The sequence below is a fragment of the Neofelis nebulosa genome, chromosome 8 (genome assembly GCF_028018385.1).
Source record: "Neofelis nebulosa isolate mNeoNeb1 chromosome 8, mNeoNeb1.pri, whole genome shotgun sequence".
In the NCBI taxonomy this organism is placed as follows: Eukaryota; Metazoa; Chordata; class Mammalia; order Carnivora; family Felidae; genus Neofelis; species Neofelis nebulosa.
This window is the reverse complement of record NC_080789.1, coordinates 56,569,853-56,586,975: the sequence shown is the minus strand read 5'-3', so window position 1 is coordinate 56,586,975 and position 17,123 is coordinate 56,569,853. Positions and strand designations below refer to the sequence as shown.

General features: G+C 36.6%; 1 protein-coding gene across 5 annotated transcripts in view; it reads left to right on the top strand.

Annotated features, from left to right (window-relative positions):
- The window catches only part of SLC16A7 (solute carrier family 16 member 7), a 191,512-nt gene that overhangs the window by 88,750 nt on the left and 85,639 nt on the right, over window positions 1-17,123 (top strand). For 2 of the 5 annotated variants that reach the window (XM_058742180.1, XM_058742182.1), the window contains exon 2: window positions 13,001-13,244. In XM_058742180.1, the coding sequence (XP_058598163.1) occupies window positions 13,031-13,244 (214 nt within the window). In that variant the 5' untranslated portion in view covers window positions 13,001-13,030. Of the gene's footprint in view, window positions 1-4,769; window positions 4,875-9,900; window positions 10,029-13,000; window positions 13,245-17,123 lie in introns of all 5 variants that reach the window. The other 3 variants (XM_058742178.1, XM_058742179.1, XM_058742181.1) reach the window with 3 other exon arrangements.

Genomic DNA, 17,123 nt, shown 5'->3' with positions numbered 1-17,123 from the left:
GAACAAATAGGAATGAATCGCCTGGAACAGAATGGTACCCAGTCAGGCAGGACAGTCTCTTGAGAAGATGGGTGGATGCCAGGATCTACAAGGGAACAGCAAGGTGGAAACAAAATTAAACTAATAAAATGATTAAAGGTGAGAAATTAAATTGACCTCAAATTGCTTGGAATTATCGATACCATCCTTGCCCAGGTGGCAGCAAAATCTGAGTGAAGCCACCAGGCTTTTAGGAGAAAGCTAAGGGGAAAAAATGGATACAGCGTGCAAAGATGAAAGGGTTCTCATCATTTCATTACTCTAACTTTGTGTGGTACTAGTGTGTCGTCTGTTCTCAGATGACTGCATTTGTTTCTGTATTTTTGTGGGAGTCACAGCCTTGACTAGTACTGTAAGGAAAGGAGAAAAGGAGTGAGACGATTTTCTTTTCTCTGCATCGGGGATGATGCTTCTTTCTGGTGACCTTCTAGAAGTGACAAGCAGGATCCAACCAATGGATTTATTTTCAGTGGCTCCTGTAGCTCTCATCTAGGTTCTATTTAACTTTGGGTTCATTTTTGTTCCAGTCAGCATCAACTTCATTATCAGTGTTCAGTGCATATCACATAACAATAACATCAGATTTTAAATACGAGGGCTTAAAATTGTGGATTCTGTGGGGCTTTACAGGGAAGTTTCCTGAGAGGATCTTTAGAGTGATTCTTGAGAATGTCATAAAATGGGATGAAAGTAATCACTTCGACTCTGCCTCCTATTTCAGCTGGGTTTTATTGATCTTTTATAAGAAATGACTGCAGTTAACGGTCCCCACCGATGTCAGTGTCATAAAATTTATATATAAATTAGATAAGAGGGATACCTTCTGGAATGTTTGTAAATAGTCAATTCTTATGCATTATTAATGATATCTTCAGTGACTATTTAAAATTCTATCAAACATGTTATTTTTACTGAACAATAATATGATGACCTGATTCCCTTTTGGTAGTTGTATAGTACATTTTTTTTAATTTAGGGATATATAAATTGGGCAAATTTGGGAACTAAAAATATATAGTGTATGAATTGAAATATTACATAGTTTTTAAAACATTTTGAATATATCATGTGCAAGGTGCTGTTTTCACTCTGTTTTGGAAAGATGCCTTCACGTGATTTATTTGCAACACTGAACCAAATTGTCCTGCTTTTATGGGAACATATTCTGTTAAAGAACATGGCAATATGCGTCAATATTTTAATCCTGATCATGAAAAACCATTCAAACACATACCAACCAGGTCCTCTGAGGATCTCATATAATAATTTTTATGGAAACTAAATTGTGATTTGGGAATTGAATAAAATTCTAAGCACACTTAAGGAACTAATACTTGTCCTGTAGGAGCCTTCTTGTATTTAAGTATGTGGCCCAGTCCCCTTACATAATGAAATTCCTTCAGAGGATTCTTTCAAAAGAACTTTTCTCATTTCCAAGTTTTTGGAATCTTGGAAAACTTGCTCAAATAATGTCTATCTGTTCATTGCTTATTTTCGGAGAGAAGGAAATTTGTATTTCACAAGCTAAGAGAGTCTATAAAATAGGACTATTTTTGTGTCATAGAATCAAATATAAGCTGAAAGGGACCTCAGAGAACGCTTAATCCTGCTGTCTTTTTACAAATAAGGAAACTAAGAGCCAGTGTGAATGCCACTTGCTCAAAGGGTTACGGCACTTTAGTGACATTTAATGTGATCTATGTATTCAAATTTTCCAGTGTTAGATTTCTGTATGTCACATAAAGCAAGATGCAGGATATAGGAGTCATTTTAATCACTTGATCATTTTATATTTCCAACAGACACTATTCCATTCTATCCAGGCTGATGACAACATTTTATAATATAACCCTTTAAAATGTTTTTAAAATTATTTGATTCCAATTAGTGCAAATAACATTCTCAGTTTTTTATGAGCAATGCCTCTCTAAATACACTTAATGAGAGACAATTTAAGGTTACTAGACCTTCAGAGACCAACGATTCATTTCTTTTCCACCCCTGCCCTCAACTATTTTTTAAACTGAAAGAACTTACTGGTGTCTGACTCAAGCCAGTAAGAGATTTTAAGAAAAAGCACTAAGGCTGCACCCTTGGTTTGGCCTTTTCCCGTGACCTTTTGATTCAGTTTTTGCATTGAGGCAGTGTCTTAATTTGAGAATCTTTTACCAGGCTATCTATAGGGGACGGAAATGTGTCTTACAACCCTCCAATTCCCTGTAATACATGGATTGTCCCTTTTTCCTTTCCACCCTTGCTTGCAAGCAGATCAAATCTATTATGACCTTATTGCCTCTGCTAGTACTTATTAAACGTAGCTAGTTAAAACCAACTCATGATACCAACATTCTTTATCTAAATCTCTTGTCCCAAAATGCCAACTGCCCTGTGTGCATTTTCTGCCTTCCAAGACGCCACAGACAAATAGTTTTACCAAATATTTTGCCTCTGCTTAACATAAATTGTCATTTTTCTAATCTCTTCTAACAGGGTCCTTCCTCACAACCATCGGCCTATCCCTAAAACCAATGCCACACATTTTAGGATTTTGTTTTATACACACCACCTCAAATTTTGTTGTTCTGTCAAACAGCTCTAATATGTTAAGGCTTATGACAACAGATATTTATTTCTTATTCATGCTACTTGGAAATATGGGTCAGCACTAGCGCCGGTTGGCTCCTGGCTAACCTTCAAACATCAGGGATCTAGGGACATGTTTTCATATTAGAAGTAAGGACTATAGGCATAGTGTCAAAACATGCAAACATATTTTAAGGTGACTCTTACTGCTTTATATCGCATTGACAAAGCATGTCCAAAGTTAGTGGGAAGGGAGTATATTTTGCTTTCAGAGACGCAGGGCAAACATGACTAGACCAGGACAAATAATGATGAAGAAAAAATAAAATTGTCAATCGAATCCATTGCTAAGTGTGTAGTAAAAGAAACAACTGACAACTTGGTTAGGTTTCTAAGAGTTGCACAGCCCTTCCCTTCAAAGCCTTATAGTCCTGACTCTTGATACCATTTCCTGAATGCACTGGATGGTTAATTTTCCGTGGGCTCCAGCTTTTGTTTCCTCTTCCTAGTTTGGCAATTACCAGCTGAATGTCTCCTGAAGTCTCCTGGGAAGTACAGAGCTGAAATGGGTGGAAGGCAGAAAGCCTAGGCAAGTGACAAGAAGCAAAGCAGAATTGGAACAGGCAAAATAGATAGTAGGGTGGAAAAAGGGCGGCATTGTGCACACTGCCAGTGGCTCAGGATTGCAGAGTAACATGAAGATAGTAGGAAGCGTACAGTTCTTAACTCTGAGCGCCTTGTCCTAGAGTGAAACAAGTGCAGCAGGTAGACTTAAGGAAAGATACCCGACATGGTTGGCTTTCAGTTCATTGTCTGCAAAATGGAGACAATAGCTACTCAATAGAATTATGAGAAAATACAGGTCAAAATGTCAGCTGTCTTAATCAGTGATGCTTACTTGTAATTTAAGAGGTAACAAAAAGTGTTATTTACATGGGTAATTGGTAGTGAGAAAATGTAATGTATATCTAAACTGATACATGGAGACCATCTGTGGGTATCCTCTTTACAATACAAAAGCCTCATCATTTCATTTAGGTATAACTAAAATCAAAATCATATAAAGCAAGACAAAAGGAAACAAAAACAGAGGAAAGGTCTCTAAAAATATAGCTTCCAATTTCACTCTATTACTTACAATAACCATATTTGAATTGGTTGTGTATGAGTTAAAATTAACCTATTTTTCAAAGCAGACATAAACCCCAAAATTAGGGCAAATAATTAAATGTGTAAGATTAACTTAAAGCATTTTATATAGTAAGATATTATAATAAGTGTTATTCCAAACTAGTATAGTTAAATATATATATTTTTTACCAACCTCACCCCAAGACTATGACCTATGTGTTGTTGTTGTTTTTTTAAATAAATACTCATTTTTGAGAGAGAGAGAGAGAGAAAGAGCAGGACCAGGAAGGGGCAGAGAGATGGAGACAGAGGATCCAAAATCCTGATGTAGGGCTCAAACTCACAAACCCTGAGCTCATGACCTGAGCTGAAGTTGGATGCTCAACTGACTAAGCCACCCAGGTGCCCTTTATGAGGTCTTTTTAAATGCATCTCTTTTGGGGCGCCTGGATGGCGCAGTCGGTTAAGCGTCCGACTTCAGCCAGGTCACGATCTCACGGTCCGTGAGTTCGAGCCCCGCGTCAGGCTCTGGGGCTCTGATGGCTCGGAGCCTGGAGCCTGTTTCCGATTCTGTGTCTCCCTCTCTCTCTGCCCCTCCCCCGTTCATGCTCTGTCTCTCTCTGTCCCCAAAAAATAAATAAAAAACGTTGAAAAAAAAAAATTTAAATGCATCTCTTTTGTCATATATTTTGAATTTTGCTATCGTACACATTTTTAGCATCATGTTTTCACTGAACATTATATAATACATATTTCCTTTGTTACTGCACAACTTTTGTAATTATCATTTAATGTATGTATAACAGTTTACCAAGTGAATGGCAGTGACATATGTTCAACCACTTCCCAGCATTGGTCATTTAAGTTGTCTTTACTTTCCCCATATTATAAATACTATTACTCAAGGGTGAGAGGATGCAGGCATTGTAGAATTGGGTTACAATTCTATTGGGGGACAAAGAGATATGTCATAGATGGAACTAAAACAGGATTCTAAAAGGAGCATTGCTTCACAGGAAGCTTCAGCCACCTGGTGAGCAGAGGAATAAGGGAGCTTATCTTGGTGAAATGGAAGACCATGTTACTTCATGTCTCTGGCTGGGTTGATTCACCTTGCTCTGGTACTGTATCTTAATCCTGCCCTCAACAGTATTGTATTTTATAGAAACTTCTAGGAGATTCTAGCATATTTCTCAATCTCATCCTTGGTATCCGGAGATCTTACGGATTTTTTCTTTACTTAATTTTTTAAAATGGGCTTTGTAATAGAAAAGTGAGAAGGGTATTCTATGGCCCTGTAATCTTCCTGGAAATCTTCAGGAATTTTTTTAACACCCCTTTCTTAGTGCCAGTTAATTACCTTCCTTTCAAATTGAGGAAAGAAACAAATACCAGAAAATCTTTGAAGACTAAATGCATAATGGAAGACCCAAAAATCTGTAAATATAATTCCATTTTTCCAGGTTGACCAGAGAATGTCACTAAAATATAGGAGGTAAAAAAGATAATGTCAGACAGCATCCTGTCCCTGGTACCGAGTTTTATCTTAGTCTGTTAAGGCTGCTGTAACAAAATACCATATACTAGGTGGCTTATAAATAACAGAAATTATTTCTCACAGTTCTGGAGACTGGGAAGTCAAAGATCAAGGTGCCAGCAGATTCAGTGTTTGGGTAGGGCCCTCTTCCTGCTTCATAGTATCCTCATTCGACAGAGGGAGCAAGGGAGCTGTCTCAGGGGCCTCATTTAAAAGGGCATGAACCGTATTCATGAGAACTTCACCCTGGTGACCTAACTGCCTCCTATAGGCTCTGCCTTCAAATACCATCACCATTTAGGATTAGGTATCAACATCTGAATTTTGAGGTAACACAAGCACTCAGGTTCTAGGACCATATGAGGTATATTGCAGATTCTAGGGATTAGACATTCTAGGGATGGACATCTTTTGGGGGGCCCCTATTCAGCCCACTAAAACTGCTTTTACACAATTCTAAAGTATAGGATTAGAAATTAGGAATTGCTTGGTGTGGGATGTCCATTTCCAATTCTTTATAAATAATTATGTGCTGGTTCATATTATTTTTTATAATTTGCCCATTATAAAAACATCTTCAGTTAGTTTGACCTTTATTATCAATTAGCATTCTCAGAGTCCTTTTAACTACAGCAGTAGTTCACATCTAAAAATAGGTTTTGTGTTACTGACATTTTGTGGGCCATGCACTATTGATATCTCTCTTGTCTAGTTGTCAAAGTAAATCAGTCTATAGGATTTAAAAGATGGTCCATCTGGAAGAATAAAATAACCTCTCAGCATTAGATTCCCATTTTAATTCAATTACCTGTTGGAAAAGAGAAGATTTGGTTCAGTTTAATTCCTATTGTAAAATTGGGTGAGTTATCATCTAAACTTAAATATCGTACATTAATTTGACACAACTCTATCCTTTTGTATAAGAAAAAGGAAGTAGAAAGCAAAAAGTCTTCTTCATTATTCTTTAAGGAACATAGTAATCCCTTTAGGTGAAAACACAGCCAAGGTAGGATGTGAAGAACAAGCTATGCTTTATCTATGGGGCTATCTAGATGAATTTATAATGAAGTCAATAGTCTCCTCACATCAATTGATTTAATTTGGGACTTAGTTTCCTGAGAATATTATTTCTGGACTGTATTTTGCAACACAGACTTCTGGATGGCTTAGACTATTGATAAGGGTTCATAAAATTGAGGCATCCTGATTTAGATTTGGGTAGTTGAAGAAAAATTATTTGCAAAATATATAAAGGAACATTCTGATATTCTGTGCAACTGAATGAGAAAGGGCCCTAAATATAACACTGGAGTCTACCCATTGATCGTCACTAATAGTTATATTATTTCTTTGTACTACATCTTCCTCTCCATAGATTAGTCAACCCATATTGATTGCTAGAAGATAAAGCAAGGTTTTGGGGCTTTAGCATGTCCCCCCACATAAGTTTTTTACTTTAAAAAATTTCTTTTTTATTTTTTATTTTTGTACATTTATTTATTTTTAAGAAACAGAGTGAGACAAAGTGTGAGCAGGGAAAGGGCAGAGAGAGAAGGAGACACAGAATCTGAAGCAGGCTCCAGGCTCTGAGTTGTCGGCACAGAGCCCGAAGTGGGGCTCGAACTCACGAGCTGTGAGGTCATGACCTGAGCCGAAATCAGACACTCAACCAACTGAGCCACCCAGGCGCCCCCTAAGTTTTTTACTTTATAGCCAAATGTTTTCAGTAGTCATTAAGTCACCCTTTTTGTCAATGACAATGATATATTTTAGTCTATATACTCAACCGCATTATAGAGAGGGTAGATGTAAATAAGCTGAAATAGTGATGAATTCCTAAAGACTTTGAAGGATAGTTGAGGTTTAGAATTAGAGAACAAATATTTGAATTCCAATGGACCAGACAGACAAGGATATATGCAAGAATTGAAATTTGGAAATTCACCATAGAAATAAAACCGAAGGAATGTATTTGTTAGCAGAAAGAGCAGCTTCTAAGTTGCTGTGTCAAAGTGGAATCGATAACAATGGGCCTAACAAAAATACTAGTCATGGTACCAATTTGATCACTTACTGGACATTACACATAGGAAAAATCACTTAGCACCTCTAACTCTTCATGCCCTCATCTCTCTCTCTCTCTCTCTCTCTCTCTCTCTCTGTGTGTGTGTGTCTCTCTTTTCACAGAATCCAGTGATTTTCTTTGTTTTAGCTTATTTATTTTGAGAGAGAGAAAGAACATGAGCAGGGGAGGGGCAGAGAGAGGGAGAGACAGAGAATCTGAAGCAGGCTCTGCACAGTAAGCAAGGAGCCCAATGGGGGGCTCAAACTCATGAACTGTGAGATCATGACCTGAGCTGAAATCAAGAGTCGGATGCTTAACCGAATGAGTCATCCAGGTGCCCCATATGCCCTTATCTCTAAATGTGATTAAAAACACCACTTCCTCTTCATTTATGGAATTATGATAATTAATTGAATCTTTGGGGGAAAAATTAAGCATTGCTGTTTTTTTTTTTTCATGCATCCTGTTGTAAGTAAAAGCCATCATGAAACAAGTGGCGTATGTGAGAACTGCTAAGAAACCAAATTAGCTGAGAGCATAGTCCAACTTGCACCTATGGTAATTAATCCAGCTTTTGTAGGGACACATAAGCTTTATGCCTTCTTGGACTTTAGGAAACAATCTCCAAAATAGTTGCTTTCCCAAATTAAAAGAAAACCTTCCCATATTCTTAAGGATTGTTGATCTTCTACTATTTTTTTAGTAGGGCACACAATTCTAAAACACTATTTTTCATTTTTAAAACTAAAGACTGGAGCACCTGGGTGGCTCAATGGGTTGAACATTTGACTTTGGCTCAGGTCATGATCTGACAGTTCGTGAGTCCCGAGTTGGGCTCTGTGCTGACAGCTCAGAGCTTGGAGCCTGCTTTGGATTCTGTGTCTCCCTCTCTCGCTGCCCCTCTCCTACTTACACTCTGTCTCTCTTTCTCTCTCTCCCTCTCTCTCAAAAATAAATAAACATTAAAAAAAATAAGAAAAAACCTAAAGACCAATATATGGGTTGTATGGATATAAATATATTTGCATAAACATGTATTAAAATATGATAGTTTTAGAGATGTAGAGAAAGGGGTGTAAAATAGATTAATATAGTTATAATTACCAAGCAGGAAGTTATAACTTACTGGATTTTTGGCCAGTTTGTTGAAAAAGCCATGCATATGCGTTGGTCTTTTGGTAAGAAAATAGACCAGTCAGGTTAAAGCACTGTGAAAGTTTTGTAGAAATGTTAGATGGCATTTAGAATGTGGACTTGTCAAGATTGCTTGTTGTGGCCTCTCTGCTGACCTCCAGAAAGCATGATGATAATTAAGCATGGACTGCAAGGTCGGAGCCCAATTTTCAGGAATGCCTCAGGCTTTCCTCTGAGGCTTTGCCCTGAACTCAGGGCAGTTCTCTGTGCCAGAGGAAATGGACAGAAACTGTATTTTGTAAAACATAAGAAGGGTTTTCTGCATTCGGATGGGCTAGTTACATGTAGTAGGATGGGGCTGCCATCCCTAGATTACCCGGCTTAAAGTTACCAAGGCTCCCAAGGCACCTGGTAAGACCAGAACAGATGTTTCTCCTCGCTGCTGTTACCCCAGACCTGGGAGACCCATTTAGCATGAAGTCTTTTTTCCTAGTGTTAAGTTAAGACTTTAATTCCAGCCTTGTCCATTTATCAGATTTTATTCTTGACTTTATAATCCCCTGAGTACTCTTTATTCTGGTTCCCACCCTCAGTTTCTCACTGACTTGGCAACTAGATCACAGGCTTTGCTCATCCTGTCTACAAATCTCATTTGTATGGTCTGGTGGCTCTGTTGCCTGCCTTCAACACTTTAGATACAGCAGCCTTGTGTGCAAAACAGGAAACTGATTATTTAATTGAAAGAGTTGACTTTTTCTCAGCTTTAATCTGGGCAAAGGAATGTCTAACCCAAACAAAATAAACTCTAAGTACTAGCTTCTATATATTCAGCACAAGATTCAAATTGAAATAATAGTATTTGATGTATTAGGGAATTTTAGCCTATTTGTCTGTCACCCAGATCTGATTAGGAAGTTTTAATTCTAAATCAGAAGGTCCCTAAAATACTTTTATTCCTTTTCATGACCCAGTCTGTCTCATTGTGAGACATATATATTATTGGTAATATTTCCCATAATTCTCTTTTAAACTTTGTTTCCTTTGTCAATGGATATTTTCTTTAATTGAATTTTACAGCAAATTATTTAAATGAGTATAGGAAATTATTTGAGTGACAGCTAATGAATGCCAATAAATTTCCTTCTCATATTGATAGATATGCAATCTATTATTTACTTTTTTAAAAAATGCCTAGTTCTTCATTTTATACTTATAAATTTTTTTTTCTCACACATGTATGTTTGTCATTTTGTTCATACTGTAGTAATCCAATTGATGGGTTGACAAAGAAATTTTGCTAATTATTAAAACATGGTCACATGTTTTCCTGGGATGATTAAAGCTAGTGGCTTTAATGAGGCTTATGGGATTGAATTATACATGTAACCTTTGTTTTTTTTCATTTCTTTAGGAAATACAGAGTCTGCTCTACTCTCCCCTTTGCATTGCCTTCACATATCACTTCAAGGAATAGTGACTAGGCTTAAAAATTCCACGGATAATCCAAATAAATCTGTTCAATTTGGCATCTATCAACAGGTAAAATTATACTTTTAATTCCTATTTTTTTCTGATTATTTCCACAAATAAAAGGAAAAAGACATAACAGCTATAAGTTGTATAATATATTAACAGAATTGTGCACAGGAAACTAACGAGACCATTGAGTGTGTGAATTGGATCTGACTTAATCAACTCAGGAGTTTTTTAATACCGAACAGGTTGGGGGCACCTGCATCCAACTTTGACCCAGGTCATGATCTTGTGGTTTGTGAGTTCGAGCCTCGCATCTGGCTCACTGCTGTCAGCACAGAACCCACTTGGATCCTCTGTCCCCCTTTTTCTCTGTCCCTCCCCTGCTCACGCACACTCTCTAAAATAAATAAACATTAAAAGAAATAATGAACAGGTGAAAGTGGAATATTTCAAAGGCTAATTGGTTAGGCTGTACTTTGTAATGATTTAGTTAAGAGATCATGAGATATCAATTTATATGGAAAAAACTAAACAGCTAGGATATAAGGAAGTGAAGAGGTATAAATGGTGCCTCTCAACCTAGAGTATGTGGTTATAATTAAAATCAAGCAAATGGTGCTGTAAACAGATAACAAAAGATCGCATACTAAGATAAACTGGTGAAAAAATAACAATACAAAACAAGGATTGAGGAGAAAAAATATTTCAGTCATATAATCCTTTTTTGTTAAAAATTTTTATTTTAGAGAGAGAGAGAGAGAGAGAGAGAGAGAGCGCATAAGCAGGGGAGGCGCAGAGAGGAAGGGAGAGAGAATCCCAAGCAGGTCCCATGCTGTCCGCATGGAGCCTGACTCGGGCTTTATCCCATGAGCTGTGAGGTTATGACCTGAGCCAAAATCAAGAGCCAGACGGTTAACTGATGAGCCACGTACGCCACCTATATAATCCTTTTTTTGAGGGCCTTTATGAGCATAGATTCCTGTCTATACAATAGAAATCCTAACATCAACCTAGCTTATTAGTAAATTTCAGTATTCATATTCATAACATGATTTGAATATTAGTAAATTTCAATATTCATATTGATATAATGCTTAATTATTTAAAAGTGTATTTAAGATTATTTAGAAATGTTATTTTTGAAATGATAAAACAAATCATTCAGTTGTATTTCTGAGTGTTTACAATAGCAGATGTAATAAAAACTATAATAGTTTAAACTCATGAATTAATAATGAAAGACAGATTCTTTTATGCAAACAGGAAAATTGCAGAGAACTGCTCTACCTATTTTAGGTTTCATTTTTATCATTCTTCCTATGTGAATTTCTGAAAGCAAAGTCCTTCAGTATAACTATCAGCAGATTATAAAATTTTAAAATTTAGACTATTTTCATTCAAAATCTAAATAAAAAACACATATAAAATATCACTGAAAGTATCCCTGATGTAATCTGACATTAAAATAAAAAATCTGTCTCTGTTTTTATAGATATCTGTTTAGTTTTTTGGTAGGTTTTCTGAAAACAGGTGGCAAAATTAGTTTTTATTAACTCATTTCCAACATTATTTTACTAACAGAAAATTGCTTCTCTCTTTCCTCTGCGTTGCAATTGAAATATGTTCACAAATAACATGAGAGTTGTAATAAGAAGACACTGAGAAAGGCTGGCAATTGCAGCAAAAGCTAAGCAAACAACTTTACAAAGAAACATTGATGTTAGGCAACCAAGGTGTTTTAAAGTTAACTTCAGTTGTATTAAGTATGTGTGATCATTTCTTCCACAGGAGAGTGGGTGCTATGTACCATAAAGTTAGCGGTTAAGTGTTCCTAGTCATATCCAGAGAGAAAGTCCTTTCTTTTAACAAACAATAACATGCCATTCATTTGTTTGAAAGAATTTCATTGCTATGAAAAAAATGCATAAAATATTATCATTCATTAAATGGTAGCACCATTTTGAGAAGAGTGGTAATATTAATTCATTAAAACCATATAATTTCTAATGCTATGAGTCTAGAAAACAGATGCATGTGAAATATTTTTAAGGGTTCTCAATTATTAAAAGAAAAATTCTAAAATGTATCTAATGATCTAATATTTCTACTAATTTAAAAATCTATTCTTTAAAATCTATCAGATTTGATACATGGTCCTTTAAAACTTTTTTTAATGTTTATTTGTTTTTGACAGAGAGAGAGAAACAGAGTGCGAGCAGGGGAGGGGCAGAGAGAGAGGGAGACACAGAATCTGAAGCAGGCTCCAAGGCTCTGCGCTGTCAGCACAAAGCCTGACATGAGGCTTGAACTCAAAGACCGTGAGATCATGACCTGAGCTGAAGTTGGACGCTTAAACCAACTGAGCCACCCAGTTACCCCATACATGGTCCTTTTTGAACTTTGTAAAGAAAATACTAAGTATTTTGGATTAAAAATGTAATCTGGGTTTTCTTTTTAAGTTTTTATTTATTTACTTCAAGAGAGAAAGCACAAGTGGGGAAGGAACAGAGAGAGAGGGAGAGAGAGAGAGAATCCCAAGCAGGCTCCACAGTGTCAGCCCAGAGCCCAAAGCAGGGCTCGAACTCATGAACTGGGAGATCACCACCTGAGTGGAAATCAAGAGTCAGACACTTAACCTACTGAGCCACCTAGGACGCTCAACCAACTGAGCCACACAGGAGCCCCCAAATGTATTCTGTTTTTAAGTGATAATAGCTCTGTTTTTACTATGTTTAGAAATCAGATTGAGATAGCTTTTATTCTGGAGTTGGTACTTCAGTACAGAACTGAAACCGTTGAGTAATTTTTATTTCTGTAAGTGAATTAAATGGTTTCAACTTTTAGCCCATAGCAAAGTGACATACCTCATTCCATTTTTTTTTTGTTAATTTTCTGAGTATAAGAGTATTAAAAAGTATTCATGCAAAGTTATGTAATTGTAGCTATAACTGGAATATACTATTTTGGTGATTATCAAGAGTAATGTATGAAAATGGAAATATGGTTTCAACTGTTATTTCATTTTCTTTAAACAGGTTATTTGAATTTCAAATAGAGGAGCAGACATGCCACCCCCAGCAGGTGCCCCACTGCATCCACCTCCTGATGGAGGATGGGGCTGGGTAGTGGTTGGAGCATCTTTTATCTCCATTGGATTTTCATATGCGTTCCCCAAAGCAGTCACGGTGTTCTTCAAAGAAATTCAGCAAATATTCAACACTACCTACAGTGAGATCGCCTGGATATCATCCATTATGCTGGCTGTTATGTATGCAGGAGGTAAGGTTTCTGGTAATAAATGGAATTGCCAATTAAGAAAACAATTCTTCCATACCACAGTGTTTTACATGTAGTGTCTTGGTGTATATATTGTCACTTAAAACCAATCAAACATAATTCCAAATGAATTCTTAATAATTTTATTGATTCCACCTCTTGAACTATTCACCTGAATCTGAGTATTACTAGAGTATTTATTTGAACGATAATTTCTTTGAACAAACTAAGATTCACTAAATTATAGAATTTCCAAGGGAGCTACCTTTCCATTTAATTTGGAGTGAAGTCTATACTGTAGTGTCAGTATCATTTCCTACCACTGCTACAGTTGGTAGAAATGCTTTCTTCTTAATGAGAAATAACCTACAATTGCTGACAATCTATAAGCCTAGGAAGTACTTCACTTTCAGCTGCAAAAATGGAGTGTTATCAGTACATTCTGGATCCATTCAGGTTTGATCCATTCAGGTTTGTGTGATCAAAATAATTCCTTATCTCTGTAGTACTCATTAAATATGACAGGTTTTAATTTAAATGGTTGCCTGAAAATTATCTCGTTACATTCCTTGTTTAAATGAGGTAAGATTCATGAAGGATAAAAAATAAAACAAAGTACCGTATCACTTCTGAATATTTTTTAAAAAATGGAATTATTTATGCAGTATTATGTAAATTATTTTCTTTAAATCAATCTCAACAGCAGACTAGACTGTCTCTAATTTTTTTAAGTCATTACTTAAAATATTTAGGTTTTCGAGTTTTCATTTTTCAACTGGATACTTGATTTTAAGATACAGATGTAGGCTTAGAATATAAGCACTAAGAGAAACCATACAAATCATTTAGCACAGTTTCTTACTTGGCAGTTGAAGGTAATATGGCTCATTAGTGATAGGGAGATAACATTAGAAATAATATTCAACATTTATTAGTATTTACTTTCACATAAGTTCTCTCTAAACGCTTGTTATGTATCATATGATATAATCCTCTTAACAATATGTGAAATAGGTATTATTTTCTCTCCATTATATAACTGAGGAAATCGAAACATAAAATAGTTTCCCAAGACAGACAGCTCATTAGTGGCAGATGGAAATTGGACTCCAAACATTGTCACTATGCTCTTATGCCTTTCTCATTTCTTCCTCTCTGCCTCTAGAAAGTGATAGAGCCAGATCTAGGCCAGGCCTTCTACTGACCTGATTCAGTGATACCTCCACCGAGGTCATTTGTCAATGACATATGAGTATTCTGTAGGATATTGGTCTCTTTAGTGTGCTACCGAGGTGAAAATTTTATCCTCCAATAATCCTGTGTGTGTGTGTGTGTGTGTGTGTGTGTGTGTGTGTGTGCCCATGTGTGCTCGTGTTGATATATGTGTTTTCCATTTTCTATATGTCACTGATTTTACATTAATCCAGTTTGCCTTTCTTAGCTTTTTAGCTACGTTAAATTCCTGCATTTTTTGTTCTGGTACCAAAAAAATCTTTAAAATGCTACTTGGGGGGCACCTGAGTGGCTCAGTCGGTTGAGCATCCGACTTTGGCTCAGGTCATGATCTTGCGGTCTGTGAGTTAGAGCCCCGCGTCGGGCTCTGTGCTGACGGCTTAGAGCCTGGAGCCTGCTTCGGATTCTGTGTCTCCCTCTCTCTCTGCCCTTCCCCTGCTCATGCTCTGTCTCTCTCTGTCTGTCAAAAATTAATAAACATTTAAAAAAAATTAAAATGCTACTTGGGTGGATCAGTGAAAACTTCTGCTTCTAAAACACTTTCTGAGTATCTCCTTTGGACAGTTGCTTTAAGGAATATAATTATAGTATTTCTGATGACAATAGAAACAGTAGATACTGTGCACCCTGTCTTGTTCCTCTGGCAGAGGGTCAGGTGTTCTTTAATAACACTTCACTAGAACTACACACAAATTCCTCTTTTCCTGAGCTACAAAATGTGCTAATGTTAAGATATGAATTTTTTCCCCTTCTTAAATACAAATGAAACAGATTCCTCTAGAAGTCCATTGAATTTGAACATCATAATTTTTTGTTGAATAGGTAGTTGACTAACTCACAAGCAAGACAAAAGTTTGTATAACTTTTAGATTAACTCAAGTCTTGACTTTATTACTTTTAAGCAAATAACCCAAAAATCCCAGTGCCTCAAAGGAATACATGTTTATTTATTGCTCAAGCAATGTTTCATCTAGTGGCTCTGCCATCACCTGAGACTTTGTGGTGTTTCTAAAATCTGTTCCATTTGTCTGGAGAGAATGAACACAGACATCATGGAAGAACATGTGGAGATATTTTAGGGCCAGGCCTGGAAAGGATAAACAGTACTTCTCTAATATTCTACTGGTCAGAATTTGTGTGTGTGTGTGTGTGTGTGTGTGTGTGTGTGTGTATTTCAAAATTTTATGTAAATCCAAGTTTGTTAACATATAGTGTAATAATGGTTTCAGTAGTAGAGTTTAGTGATTCATCACCTACATATAACACCCAGTGCTCATCCCATCAAGTGCCCTCCTTAATCCCTTCACCCATTTAGCCCATCCCCCCACTCACAACCCCTTACAGCAACCCTCAGTTTGTTCTCTTTAAGAGTCTTTTATGATTTGCCTCCCTCTCTATTTTATCTTATTTTTCTTTCCCTTCCCTTATGTTCATCTGTTTTGTTTCTTAAATTCCACATATGAGTGAAATCATACGATATTTCTCTGACTTATTTCACTTACCATAATACGCTTTAGTTCCATCCATATTGTTGCAAACGGCAAGATTTCATTCTTTCTAATCATTGAGTAATATTCCATCGTGTAGGAATACTACGTGGCAATGAGAAAAAATGAAATATGGCCTTTTGTAGCAACGTGGATGGAACTGGAGAGTGTGATGCTAAGTGAAATAAGCCATACAGAGAAAGACAGATACCATATGGTTTCACTCTTATGTGGATCCTGAGAAACGTAACAGAAACCCATGGGGGAGGGGAAGGGAAAAAAAAAAAAAAGAGGTTAGAGTGGGAGAGAGCCAAAGCATAAGAGACTGTTAAAAACTGAGAACAAACTGAGGGTTGATGGGGGGTGGGAGGGAGGGCAGGGTGGGTGATGGGTATTGAGGAGGGCACCTTTTGGGATGAGCACTGGGTGTTGTATGGAAACCAATTTGACAGTAAATTTCATATATTAAAAAAAAAAAAAAAAAAATTCCATCGTGTATATATATATACCACATCTTCCTTATCCATTCGTCAGTCGATGGACATCTCGGCCTTTCCATAATTTGGCTAGTGTGGATAGTGCTGTTATAAACATTGGGGTGCATGTTCTCCTTTGAAACAGCATAAGCGTATCCTTTGGATAAATACCTAGTAGTGCAATTGCTCAATCATAGGGTAGTTCTATTTTTAACTTTTTGAAGAACCTCCATATTTTCCAGAATGGCTGTGGCAGTTTGCATTCCCACTAATAGGGCAAAAGTGTTCCCCTTTCTCCACATCCTCACCCACATCTGTTGTTGTCTGAGTTGTTCCTTTTAGCCATTCTGACACGTTTGAGGTGGTATTTCATTGTGGGTTTGATGTATTTCCCTGATGCTGAGTGATATTGAGCATCTTTTCATGTGTCATTTGGCCATCTAGATGTCTTCTTCAGAAAAGTATCTCTTTGTGTCTTTTGACCATTTCTTCACTGGATTATTTGTTTTTTTGGTGTTGAGTTTGGTAAATTCTTTATAGATTTTGGGTACTAACCTTTTATCAGATATGTCACTTGCATATATCTTCTCTCATTCCATAGGTTGGTTGCCTTTTAGTTTTGTTGATTGTTTCCTTTGCTGTGCAGAAGCTTTTATTCTTGATGAGGTCCCAACAGTTCATTTTTG